At 57.5% G+C, this 13761-nt stretch overlaps 1 protein-coding gene across 1 annotated transcript in view; it reads left to right on the forward strand.

The window, feature by feature from the left end:
* Window positions 1–341: 341 nt before the first annotated feature.
* Window positions 342–13761, forward strand: part of Myo1f (myosin IF) — a 35878-nt gene continuing 22458 nt past the window's right edge. The window contains exons 1-9 of the mRNA XM_076849641.2: window positions 342–453; window positions 8915–9052; window positions 9495–9584; window positions 9667–9761; window positions 10139–10226; window positions 10315–10404; window positions 12895–13026; window positions 13178–13312; window positions 13547–13679. Coding sequence (XP_076705756.2) covers window positions 451–453; window positions 8915–9052; window positions 9495–9584; window positions 9667–9761; window positions 10139–10226; window positions 10315–10404; window positions 12895–13026; window positions 13178–13312; window positions 13547–13679 — 904 coding nt within the window. The 5' untranslated portion in view covers window positions 342–450. The remainder of the gene's footprint in view (window positions 454–8914; window positions 9053–9494; window positions 9585–9666; window positions 9762–10138; window positions 10227–10314; window positions 10405–12894; window positions 13027–13177; window positions 13313–13546; window positions 13680–13761) is intronic.

Here is a 13761-nt window from a genome sequence, read left to right on the forward strand (position 1 = left end):
CCAGCAGAGGCTGATCTGGAAGAGAGTTTATCAGAGCAGGCGCATCTAACGTGGCCCTTTCCCTAGTTTTCAAAGGAGATGAGTAATCCAAATGCTTCCAGGATCACCCTGCAAAGGGTGGTCAGCCCTGCGGCCAGCAGACCCGAATGTAGCCCCTGTCCTTGAGATGAGAAGCCCCCTTTCTGGGGTCTGGCAGTGGCTGTCCGCAATCTTGGAGGTGCAGAGGCTCGAGCACCGGCTTCCCCAGCCGCTTTCTCCCCGCCCTTGGGGCCCAGCTTCCCTCCCCCAGGGCCACGGAAGTGAGAGGGGCTGTTGTAAGAGGAACTGAGGGCCAGGAGCCGGTGAGGACGGGAGCAGGGCCATGCCCAAGCCGCCCCCAAGAGCCCTCTGAGCCTGTGCCCCTGCCACAGCCCTTCCGGTGACCCCCAGGAGCCGGACGCCAACCCCACCATGGTAAGTCCTCCAAGGGTGGGCTCTGGAAGTGCAGGGGTGGGGACAGCAGCCAGGTGGAGGTGCCCTGGAGATCAGCCTCGGAAGGTGAGGAATGAGGAGGACAGTGGCCGGCCCTTTGGGGTCCCTCAGTGCAGGTCAAGGGACCCCAGCCCCTTACCAGGCACAGGTTCCCATCTGACGATGCCAGGCTGGCTCTTGGGACCCATGGAACAGCAACAGGAGGAGAGAAGATGTCCCAAGGGAATCAGAGTGCAGGGACAGGGACCTGGTCCCTTCCTGGGGGATGTCCGGGGAAGCCAGTACTTAGCTCAGCTCTCATCTCCCCATGTGGCCTTGGACATGTCCCCTCCTCTGGCCTCGGTGCACACAGATGTCACCTCTGGAGGGCTGGCTGTGAACGAGGTTCTTCAGGAGCGTTTCAGTTGGGACATTCAGAGGACCTGTGGGTCTGGCCGTCTGAGTCCACCAATGGGGGGAGAAGCTGTGTCTCATGGGCCGGCGGTGGGGAGGGGGTAGTGACAGTGTGGCTGTGCGGGTGGCGAGTGGTTTGGCTGTAGTGTCTACAGAGGAAAAGGTGGGGAGGTGGTCACGGTGTTAGTGTCCTCGCTCAGAGCCACCCGCAGAGGATGGCCGCAGAGACCCCTGCAGACAGCCTGCGCCCCGAGGTCAGGTGTGTTGGAGCGGTGATCCGAGGCCTTCCTGTCCAGCCCAAGCAGCCCCGAAACACCCAGCAAGAGGGAGCACGCTGGCTCCACGGGCCTCCCCAGGTCCCAGCCCCAGACCTCCTCAGGCCACTTCAGCTTTCAGTTTTTGTCATTCTGACAACGGGAATGCGGGACAGGGACCCGGGCAGGGTTCTTGGTGGTTGCAGAAAACAGCTGGGCAGGGCGAGGCAGGGGGTGTAGCGCGGGGAAGGAGCTGCGCTACCCTGAGACCCCTGTGGGAGAGCAGGGGCGCGCCGGGCATCACGGGCTCCAGGGCCCACAGCCAGGCCTTGGGACAGAGACGCTTCCAAGACAGCTGAGCCCGGGGCCGAGGAGCCCTGGTGGGCACTTGGCTCAGAAGAACACGGGAAGCGACTTGCTCCTTGGGAGATAGGACGGGGCCGAGTGGGAGGGGAGGACAAGGAGGAGAGGTGGAGGAGACCACCATGGGAAGGCCACCTCTGCCTGTGGGGGCTGGACTTCCTGCAGGGACACAGGACTCTGTTCGGAAGGTCTGTGACAGAGCACACAGTGTGCACCCAGGACACAGTGGCCATTCCGGGGCGGGGCTCAGGTGCTTCTGGAGTCAGCCCTGGGAAGGGTGCGGGCGACCCTGGTCACTAGGGAGGAGTGGTCACCGTCGGCTGCAATGGCGGCTGTTGCTATGGTGCTAACGGTGGCTCTTGTCTCTGATGTGATGACAGGGGGTTAAGACTGGTCCCTGGACTTTTCCGATGGACGTCTTGGTGACCCCTGGTGATGGATGGACGGACGCGGTCTGGTTGCTGTTATTGGAGCTGGGTGGCGTTGGGGTGTCCTTTGCTGTTTGTAGCTCGTTGCTGGGTTTGGGGGTTGGGGTGGTTTTGGGTTTGCCTGTTTTGACATGGTGCTGGGGTGTGACCGCACCCCGCACTGAGCGCCACCCCCAGGCCGCGGCTGGTTTCTGGTGAGGGTGCTCCCACTGGTGAGTGGGCTCCGAGTGGGCCCTGGCGGGTCAGTGCTGCATCTCGGCGTCGCTGAGGTGGCCGGCTGGGCGGCTGCTGGCCAGCAGTGTTGCTGCTGGTGGTTGGTTCCTGGGCTGGTGGGTGGTGATGGGGGCGGCGCAGAGGAGGATGGAACAGGTCCCTCCTGTTTCTGCTTGACTGTGGCTGGTGCTGGCACCGCTGTCATTAGCAGTTTCTGTTTGACTGACTGTGGGCTGCGGACTGGAGGCGGCAGCTGGCTGGCACTGGTGGTGACAGGAGGCTAATCGTGGCTGTTTTAAAGGGACAGACAGAAAGCAGACCAGCGATGTGGCTGCCTGGTCTAGGGCCACTGGCTGTGGAGATGGACAGGAGAGACTGGAGCTGAGAGGGTCATAGGTGAAAGTCATGAAGACGGAGCCCAGCTGCGGGGGGCGGGACGGCAAGAGCCAGGGCCAGGGCGGTGTTTGCTGGGCCTGGGCCCCACCCGAAGGCTCTTCCCCAGTGAGCAAGAGGGTGAGACCAGAGCTCCCCAGCTCCAGCCTCCGTGTGGGGTGTCAAGTCCCCTGACCCTGGACCGTCTCCAGCAACCAGAGAGCCCCACTCCAAAAAGACGGGGATCCCTACCTGTTGGAGAATGGCCCCGGCTGGACCAAGAGGAAACAGACCCTCTGCTTCCCCAGGCGGCAGGGCAACCCTGGGAGCCTTTGGAGACAAGGATGCTGTTTGCACGGCGTGGGAGGCAGAGCGTGGCCCCAGAGCCCACGGGGCGGGGGAGGCAGACCAAGGCTCCAAGGGCAGCCCCGAGGGACCAGGGGTCCTGGTCCCAGCAGCAGCGGCCACCACATCACATCTCCTCCCAGCAGCCACAGCTCGTGGGACCCCCCAGGAAGGAAGTGGTATTCTGTGCTCTCTCCAGACTGGGGCTCTTGCTCCTCCTCACGCAGGAACAGAAAGCTGGGAGCACTCGGGGTGACTGGAACAAGCTCCCTTCCTCGTGGCCTTGGGCCTCCAGGGGCCAAGCCCGAGGCTGCTGCAGATGGCCACGGGGAGGCTGGCATGTGCGTGTGACAAACTCTGCCTCGCCACATCTGCACAGCAGCCCTGTGAGGTCTGCGGGCTCCGGGCTCCCATATTCCAGATGGGGAAACTGAGGCAGCTGGCGGTCAGACGAGCGTCCGTATAACCAGAGCGGATTTCAGCTTGGTCACTCCTGAGACCACACTGTCAACAGCCATCTTGGCACAGTCCGCCCCTCCTGCCAGGAGGTGAGAGGCCACAGTGGAGGTGGGCACTGACCCTCATGCCCTGGGCTGCCCCTCCCCCTTAAGGACCCCTGCCCATCCCCTCAGCCTTATTTAGAACTGGACACCCTGCTCGCTCCAAAGAAGCTAGACTCTGGGGTCCCCGAGACCTGCCTCCTGCCGGAAGCCCCGCTCCCCCTCCCCTTCCCCAACACAGGCCCCTTGGGCAATCTCTGCACCTACTCCAAGAGGAGGGTCATCTGGCCTGGTCCCAGCTACCTCGGGCACAGCAGAGGCTCAGGAAGGGTGCTCACTGCAGGGCAGGTGCCCCGGCCCCACAGCAGCCACCAGCTTGACCACAAAGGACCCCTCCTCCCTTTCGCACGGGGCAAGTCTGTCCCAGACTACCCCCATCCCTCCTGCCTCTCACCTCGGGGTAGGAAGACCTTTCAGAAGAGCTGAAGGAAGAAGCTACCTTCCCCTTCCCACCCTAGCACCTCCAGCCCCTGATGGTCTTTCATAACAGCCCCAGCAGGTTGAGTCATCCTCAGCTTGTGGTCAACTGTGACCACAGCCTCCTCGTTACACCCCCACAGCAAGGAAGGGGCTCAGGAGTAAACCGTTGAAACTTAACCCATGGTAACTTGGAGGGCACAGAGAGAGGGATGCTTAGAAGACAGGACTCGAAGAAGTCTCTGCCGTGGTACTCCGTTCATTCATTCAGCAAGTCTGTACTGACCAGCTCCTCCAGAAGCTCATAATGGAATCCCCGTGAGAGGAGGGGGGACAGGGCTGGGAGTGAGATGGTTCTTCCAGAGCCACAAGGCGGTGAACTGTCAACCCAGGACTTGAAGACAACCTGTCACGTGCCAACGTCCTTGAATGCCCCTACACACCCACGGACAAAGCCTCCTCTCCCTTCCCTGCACACAGCCTGGGCTAAGAGTGTCTGGGGGCCAGGCCCTGGGGACAGGATCGAGAGGGAGGGGATGGCACGCCTGCGAGACACCGAGGCTACTCTGCAGAGCAAGGGAAGGAGGGAGGGACAGGAAGAGGAACCAAGCGCCAAAGGCCACCACAACCAGACGGCCAGTGCACCCAGTCAGACACAGCTGGCCTCAGGCCTCTAGTTCCAGCAAGAGGAAGTGGCCTTGGGTCTCAGCTCAGCCCGAGGGGCCTCACTGCATGAAGAAAGGACCAGCCTGAAAGGGGAAGCCCTGGATAGGCCAGTCTGTTCTCACCCCATCTGTCCTCATCTGACTTGAAGCACCAAACCCAGCCAACTCTGACCCAAACTGTCAGACAGTCTGGTGTGTTCTCTCATCCCACGCAGCCACCCTCCTGCTGTGTGATCTCCAGGAGGTTACCTAACCTCTCTGTGCTCTCTGCACAGTTTCTTCTGCAAAATGGACTTGATAATCGTAACAAACTCAGCATGTGTTGAAAGGATGAGATAATTCACTTTAAAAAGCTTAGAACAGTGCAGAGGTGTGGCTTGCCTAGCAAGCATTAGGTCCTAGGCTTAAAGCCTGGCCCAAGAAAACACAAACTTAGACTAGAGCCTGGCGAAGAATGAACGCCTGCAGAGTCTTAACTACTGCTGTTATTGTTTCCCAGCCTTAACACTCACAGACCCACCCCCCCAGCTCCTCAGAGCCAGAATCCACTTCCTGTCCCCCCAGCCACTGACGCTGGGCTGTTCAGGTTCCCCCAGCCATCAGCTCAGACCAGGAGCAGATCCCAAGCCCACAAATGGCGAAGGACACCACTTCATTCCCAGTCTTCATCCTCCCTCCTCACCAACGTGCTCTAAGTCTCCCCATCTTGAAAACAGGAAACCCAAGGTGACCCCACCTTTCCCCCAGCTCCTTCCCTCTTCCTCTTCCCAACCAAAGTGTCTGACACCTGTCCCCACACCCCCTGCCCCCTCAAGCTGACTTCTGACCCTGAGGTCTCTGACCCCCTCCCTGGGGACCCTGGAGGGTGTGGCCAATCCTCAGTAGCTGGCGGAATCTCCCCACCCTGGTAGGCAGCCCCAGCTGGCCCCGCCCTGCCCTCATCCCGGCCACGCCCCCTTCTCCTAGCAGGCTTGCAATCCAGGCCGGGGCACACTGGACCCCCCCAGGGTCACAAAGAACCCGTGTGACCCCAGTCCTGCAGAGAGAAACGCTCAGGCCCACGCAGCAGGAATACCTCCAGGTGCACCCCTGTGACCAGGTGTGTCCGTGAGCACACAGCCCCACCTGCAGGCCAATACTGAGGGGTGGTACAGTGGCCACTTCAACAGCACTAGCAGTGTGACCTTGGGGGACATCAGCTTCCCAGATGTTGAGCTTGGCGAAATCTGGAAAACTAAAGCCTCCCTTTGCCCTTGGTGGTCATGCGGCTGCAAAAAGCAGTGGGTGTCAATCATGCTGAGCGTGTGCAGGCTGAGCCGACCCCATCCAGAACTCTCAAGTCCAAAATGCTCCCAAATCTGAAATTTTCGAGTGCTGACATGATGCCAAAAGTGGACAATTTCACCCCTGACCTCATACAAGAGGTGTCAATCAAGACGCAGGGTGCACGAAAAGTAGTGCACAAAATCACCTTCAGGTCAGACACGGAACATGTGGAACAAAGGCAGCTCACAGGCAGACTTGGGTCCATCCCGGGATGTCTATGAATATGCAAATACACCATATCTTTTAAAAAGAATTTAAATTCTTTTATTTTATTAATTTAAATTATTATTTTATGTAATTTTAATTTTTTATTAATTCTTTCAGGCATTTTGATTATGATTACCACGGGTATAGATTTTCTGTTTATTCATAAAACAGCTTGGCTCTAGGCTCCAGTGATTATAAACAGGTTTGTCACTTACATGAGCCTCTGCCTAGGTGGGGAAGGGGCTGCAGGTGTGCAAATTTAGCATCCACCCTGAGACCCACCCAGTAAGTGCCAGTCACATCCCCATCTCTGAGACAACCAAAAATGTTCCCATGATTCCAAATGTGCCTCCAGGGACAGTATGCCCACCTGAGAACTCTCACGCTGCGACCTCCCACTCACCGGCTCTAGCGCAGCCTTTCTGGTCCCCTGAGCAACCCCTACCGTTCCCCAGGGCCCCAGACTCAAAGCATCCCTCGCTGAGCTCATCACCAGCTTCTCCTGCTGGGTCACTATCTGGTTGTCACCTTGATCTTCACCTTTAAGCCCAAGCCACGTCCTCCCCCCTTTCCTCATTCAGTCCCCCTCCCACCCACCCTCCCTCTCCACCTCTCATCTGAGGTAGCCCCCCGGGCCTCAGGGCTCCCCAGTCCACAACTGGCCCTCCCCGTCCCCAGGCCTCCCAGCCAGGCTCCCAGCTCCAAGCTCAGGCCTCAACAGTCAGTCAGGCCAAATTCCTTGTCTGGACCCTGGAGGACCCTGCTCCATTCACTCACCCTCCCACTTTCCCTCACGACTCAGTGCTGACACCTCGACAGGCCGGAGCCCCTGCCCTGGGGGACGCAGATCAGCTGGGTGTGCCACGTCCAGAGTGTGGATGCTGAGGGACACTCGGGAGGCAGCGGGGGTTCAGAGGAAGCACCTCACCTGTTCTGTATTCAGGACGTTCTCTCCAGAGGGGATGTCCCCTGAGCCCGTCACAAAGGATGGATTGGCTTTGAGGAGGCAAGGAAGGGTGTCTGACGGGGACTGGCACTCGCTGAGACCCGGAGGACGCAGGATGAGCACTCGGGCTCAAGAGCCCCTGTGGCATGCATGAGTGGGAGGGCCACCGGGAGCCTGAAAGGCCTTTCAGCCACACAGAGACGGTCAGTGTCACCACGTGAAAATGCACACTGATGACTTGGCCGGGGCAGGTGGAGGAGTTCAGGGGTGACTCCCTGCTCCTGCCCACTCCCTCCTCTGCCCTCCTCCTCTGCCCAGGACGGAGCCTCCCTGGGGAGGAGATGGGACAGGGTCTTCCCGCTTCCCAGCGCAGCCTCTGGCGGGCACAGAGGCTGGAATCTGTTCTCCACCGTCAGACTGGGGCTCCCATTGTCCACCCTGGACACAGAGCCATGTCCTCAGGCCACTAAGGACAAGCCACGCCACGTCCCCACCTCGATTTCCCTCCTAGCCTGTGTCCCAAGATGACCATGTGAGGATGGCTGTGTGTCGGCCCCAGCACCATGTCCCCCAGACCTGGCGCATCACATGAGCTTGGTCAAATGCCCATCAGCCTCGTCGTTCTTCCCACCACTCGGGCTGGGCAGGAGTACCCCACTCCAGCCACCTGGTTCCCCAGAGCGTTTGATCCTCAGCCCTAGGGAGCGGGGCCACCCCCGGCTTTACGGATGAGGCAGGGGAGGCCCACAGTACTACCAGGCTGCCTCGCCAAGATTAGGACCCAGCCCCAGCCCCACACCAAGGCGGGGCTCACTTCAGCCCTGGTGTTCCTCGACCACCCACCTCCCAGGCTGAAGGGTGCCTGGAACCTGGCTGTGCCCCTCCTGCACTGGAGAACACCTCCTGGCGGACCCTCCAATGCTGGGTCCAGCCTTCTCCACCTCTGACCTAGCGTTGCCCACACCACTCTCCTGCTCCACCCTGTCCATATCCTCTCTGCCAGACACCCGTCTCCAACCCCCCAAATCTGTTGGAAGAGTGGGTCCGCTTTGGAGATTTGGTCTTGGTTCCCAGCATCCTTTGCTCTGGAATATTCCTCTGAAGTTCGGTTTCCTTCTTTGCCCTGGTTCACTCAGTCCCTATTGGGACTAAGAAAGGACTCCCCCCGCCCCCCGGGTCCCAGCCTCCAGAAGCTCCCGGCCTGGGCAGGGGTGTCCTGGACAGGAGCAGCAAGCGTCCCCAGAGAGACCCTGAATCTAAGGCCCTGGATGAGTTCACTTGGGCTAGAGGCTGGGGGGGTGCCTGGGCCCGAGTCTCCCCCATGGGCCCAAAGAAGGGCATGAGAAACTGGGGGAGGCGAAGGGAAAGTGGGAGCGAAGGACGGTGCTGGAACTGATGAGGAGCAAGGCCAAAGAGAAGAATGTGACAGAGGCGACGGGGAGACTGGGCCAGGTGTCATGGGCTGAGATAAGGAATAGTGTCACAGCAAGATCCAGGACAGAGGTCACAGCCCCAGGTTGGGACACATGATCATGTGGGCAGAGGGAGGAAGGAGGTCTCCTCAAGGTGAAAGGGGTTAGCTGTGGGTGGAATGTCACAGAGCAGCTGGTGGGGGGGGAGGGAAGGAAGTGAGGACCAGGGTGGGGGGTTCCCCAGCAAGGCTCCAGCCTCCCTCCTCCTCAGCCAGAGCCTGTGAGGGCCCCACTGGGGTGGGCGTCTGTCCTCCGTGGGGGGAGGTACTGAAAGGAGGGGTGAATGCACAGAAGGACCAAAAAAGAGCCCTGAGGGATGGATCCGAGCCGTCCTTCTGTGGTCAGCAGCCTGAATGGGCCTTGCCGCCCCTCGCGGGGTCCCTGAGGCGGGGGAGGAAGGGAGGTGGCTAAGGTGACGCCCATCCTGGTGGAGGTGAGCAGGCGCCCAACCGCAGCTCACCCTGCCGCACGCGCACATCCAGGGCAGCAAGGAGCGCTTCCACTGGCAAAGCCACAACGTGAAGCAAAGCGGCGTGGACGACATGGTGCTGCTGCCCCAGATCACCGAGGACGCCATCGTGGGCAACCTGCGCAAGCGCTTCATGGACGACTACATCTTCGTAGCCTGGCCGTGGGCAGGGGGCAGGCAGGGAAGGGATGCAGGGACAGGGGAAGGGCTGGGCGGAGAGAGGGGGATGGCAGGTGGATGGCGACATTAAGGGAAAGACATGGAGGGCCTGAGCCATGAGCGGAGAGTGGGTGCATGGACAGAGGGAGGCTGGGCATCGAGGGCCCTGGGCTGGAGACCGAGGGCAGATGAAGTATCAGTGGGTTATACTGGGGGGTAGCTGTACCTGTCCCTCCTCCCCCTGCCCCAGGGTCACAGTCCCATTTTCTGGACGAAGCCCAGTTTTTTCCTAAGAGACTCGAGGTACATCTGAGCATCTGTGTCTCCCTCCAAGAAACGGGGCTCAGGGAATCCCCAGGGGAGCAGAAGGAGGCCATAGGGTCCTTGGAGGACAAAACCCTCCCAACACTCCGTGGTCCTTAACCGTCTCCCAGACCTACATCGGCTCGGTGCTCATCTCCGTAAATCCCTTCAAGCAGATGCCCTACTTCACTGACCGTGAGATCGATCTCTACCAGGGCGCGGTGAGGCCGGGGTCAGGCGGGAGGAACAACCCAAGATGCCCAGCCCCTGGCCTGGGCTGACACCTGCCCTGCCCACCCCCAGGCACAGTACGAGAACCCCCCGCACATCTACGCCCTCACAGACAACATGTACCGCAACATGCTCATCGACTGTGAGAACCAGTGCGTCATCATCAGGTATTGGGCGGGGGACCCTGATGGACCCTCCGGCCGGCGCCTGCTCAAACATCACCTACCCCAAGGGTGGTTTCCTGGAACTCCCAGTCCCAACAGCCTTGCTCTCCCTCTCTGCCCCTTCCCTCCTCCTGGCTTACTTCCCTCGCACCGGGTCACTCCTGGTATATTTTATTGATTCATTCTGTCACTGGCCATCTGTCCCTTCTAAATGTCAGCTCCATGAGGACAGGGATTTCCATCTGCCTTGGTCACTACTGTCTCCCCAGTCTCTGGAATAGTGCCGGGCACACCATAGGTGCTCAATCAATGAATGAGTGATGGGGCAGGCACTTCTACCACCCCCACCCACTGACCACTCCTTCTTCCCTCTACCCCAGTGGAGAGAGTGGAGCTGGGAAGACAGTGGCTGCAAAATACATCATGGGCTACATCTCCAAGGTGTCTGGCGGGGGAGAGAAGGTCCAGGTGAGCGGCAGCAACCCGGGTCTCCCCCAGCTGCATCTCTGCTCCACCTGTCCCCGACTGACCTCTTTCCACCTGCCTCTGCCCGCAGCACGTCAAGGACATCATCCTGCAGTCCAACCCACTGCTGGAGGCCTTTGGCAATGCCAAAACCGTGCGCAACAACAATTCCAGCCGATTTGTAAGTCTCCACCACCCACCTGGAGCTGCTCCCTCCAAGCCAACCTTCTCGACCCCCCCAGACCACACACACACACACACACACACACGCACGCACGCACACACGTCACACACGTTCACACATGCACACACACACATGCACACACGTCACACACATGCACACGCGCACATACACGTCACAGACATGCACACATACGCACACACATGTGCACACGCGCACACATGCACACACACACACATACACACACACACAGTCAGGACTACAGCCCCGGAGGAAATTTAGCAGGAAACGCCTACTTCTGGAAGGGAGACTCACTTCCTACTTATGGTCCATTTGAAAAAGGGTCCCCCATTGTCAGTACTGTGGAGGCCATGACACCTCTGTGTAACATCCTTAAATACTCCCCTGGTGGCAGCCACGAAATCTTCCTTTTCAGATTTCAGGTCCAATTTATTCCTCCATTCATCCTTTCAACAAAGAGTTCTTGGGCTTCTTTTTGTGGGTGTCAGGGGCTGGGTAAACAGATCTGGATTTATGGTCTGGTTCTGTCACTGTTTAACTGTGTGGCCCAGTTGGGAAAAAAAAAAAAAAAAAGATGTCATCCCTTGAGGCTCCCGCTTGCTCATCCATAAAACAGAGATGATGTTACACTGCGATGTAAATAGGCCCCACACCTCCCGCCACCCAAACACTTCAGCATGGATATCACTGGTCATTGTCCAGTATAAATTTGAAGCTTTTCTTTAACTGCATACTGCAAAATACATATATCCAAAGTGGACCACTCTAATTTTTATGTGGTGCTGAGGATTGAATGCAGCATTCAATCCATCACCCTAACTCCAGAGTTCCCTCTTGGCCCTTTCGTCAACCTCTACTCCCAACTGACAGTAGAAGCAACCACTTTTCTGATTTATTGTTTGCCATATATTCATTTCACCTGCTCTAGAACGTCATCTAAATGAAATCACAAAATATTATTGTTGGAATCATACACATAAAAAACACAGATGAGGGCTGGGGTTGTGGCTCAGTGACAGAGCACTTGCCTCGCACATGTGAGGCGCTGGGTTCAATCCTCAGCACCACATAAAAATAAGTAAACAAAATAAAGATATTGGGTCCATCTATAACTAAAAAAAAAATTTAAATATTAAAAAACACGGATGACTGTTAAAACATATATACATTTTACTGTACAATTTTAGTGTACAATACGATAAATAGTCATTACATGCTACAGGTGTTGTGTAAGATGACGATGTAATTTGTATTGTTTTGGGACAGGGGTGGTAGAGGACTTTCTTCCCTCTAACCTCTGGCCAGAGCAGAACTCAGATGGTGTTAGAGACCAAAGAAGGGGTCTTTGGGGCCCTTGTCCTGAGTCTTGGGAGAGCATACAGGAGATGCCAAAGGACCACGAGGATCCACAGCATCCCACAGAGACGTGGAGGCCTCTGTGTTAGGGTGCAGGGACTTGGAAACTGGTTGATAAAATGTGATGATACCAGGACTGGTACAGCTAAGCGGGTAGAAAGGTCATTGCTTGCCCAGGGCACAACCTGAGCAAAGGCCAAAGGGGAGCAGCTGGTGAAAGGAGCAAGTACTTTATAAGTGAGTGTAGGAAGAGGAAGGAGAGGGAAGGCCAAGTGAGGAAGAGACAAGAGAAGCAGGCTCCCAAGACCCTTCCTAGGCTTTGCGCCACCTGCCCTCTGGCCCTGGGGACTAATGTGGTTCTTTGCGATTCAGGGCGTTATCATTATGGTGCATCATAATCATACCTAATAGTGGACTTCACTGTGATACATTTATACATGCACATAACGTAATTTAGTCAGTTTAATTTGGACACTGGTCCCACCCAGTGTCCAGCCACTGGTTCTGCAGCTGGTGGCAGGGATCCTACAGAACTTCCCCTTCTCCTCCTCCCGACCTCCCCCAGGGCACTCCCTCTACCTGGCTCTTCTCCGAGATCCACTGCCACCATTTCCCCCCTTTTTTCTCTCTGGATTCCACCTAAACACAAATAACCCTTGATTTCCTGAGTCTGGTTTATTTTGCTTAACATAAATCTCTCTAGTTGAATTCGTTTTCCTGCAAATGACGTGATTTCGCTCTTCTTTGTGTAGTCTGTATTCGTACTGGATGGGGGTGATAGAAAGTAAAGCTCCATCTGTTCAGAGACCACCTTTTCTTTCTCCGTTCATCTGTTGATGGGCCCCGGGCGGTTTCGTGGCTTGGCTATGTGAATGGTGCATGGATCACTACGGTGTGATGACTTTAATTCTTTTGGATAAACAGCGAAGAGTGGAATAGCTGGTTGCGAGGTGTCAGCTGGTTCAGTGGCGGTGCCATTCCGAGTCCTTTGAGGAACCTCCACACTGACGTCCACCGTGGCTGCACTGATTCACCACCCCACCACCAGTGTATAGGTGTTCCTTTGCCCGCGTCCCTACCAGGATTTACTATTTGTATCCTTGATGTCTCCAGGGCAAGTACTTTGAGATCCAGTTTAGCCGTGGCGGGGAGCCAGATGGGGGCAAGATCTCCAACTTCTTGCTAGAGAAGTCCCGCGTGGTCATGCAGAATGAAAATGAGAGGAACTTTCACATCTACTACCAGGTGCAAGGAAGGGGCCCATGGGGCTGGGCCACAGGAACCCCAACTGGACCGCAGGGGTTGGGGAGGGAGATAATGGGAAGGTCAGTGTCCAGGGAGCCCATGAGGGTGTGCTGGGTCAGCTCCAGAAGCATGAGCATCGCTCACCCTCCAGCTGCTGGAAGGGGCCTCGCAGGAGCAGCGCCAGAACCTGGGGCTCATGACACCCGACTACTATTACTACCTCAACCAGTCAGACACCTACAAGGTGGATGGCACCGATGACAGGAGCGACTTCAGTGAGACCCTGGTGAGTACCAGACACCACTGCAGCCCTCAGCCAGTCCCTAAGCCCAGAGAAAACCCTCTCACATTATAAATAAGGTAACTGAAGCCCAGAGAGGCACAGAGACTTGTCCAAGGTCACACAGCAAGTGAATGAAAGAGCCAGGCCAGGCACCCCAAATGTTCTGACTTTGAATCTATGCTGTGGCCCCAGGGGCAGGGTGGAAACCAAGGTTGGTTTTCCTTGTTGTGCCCACAGAGTGCCATGCAAGTCATTGGGATCCCACCCAGCGTCCAGCAGCTGGTTCTGCAGCTGGTGGCAGGGATCCTACACCTGGGGAACATCAGTTTCTGTGAAGAGGGGAATTACGCCCGGGTGGAGAGTGCAGACCGTGAGTGGGGGCGCTGGGGAGAGAGGGGAGCCTACGTGTGTGTGAAGTGCTTCCTCCTGATTCAGAACCCACGAGGACAATG

Source organism: Callospermophilus lateralis, chromosome 1 (assembly GCF_048772815.1).
Source record: "Callospermophilus lateralis isolate mCalLat2 chromosome 1, mCalLat2.hap1, whole genome shotgun sequence".
NCBI classification, from domain to species: Eukaryota; Metazoa; Chordata; class Mammalia; order Rodentia; family Sciuridae; genus Callospermophilus; species Callospermophilus lateralis.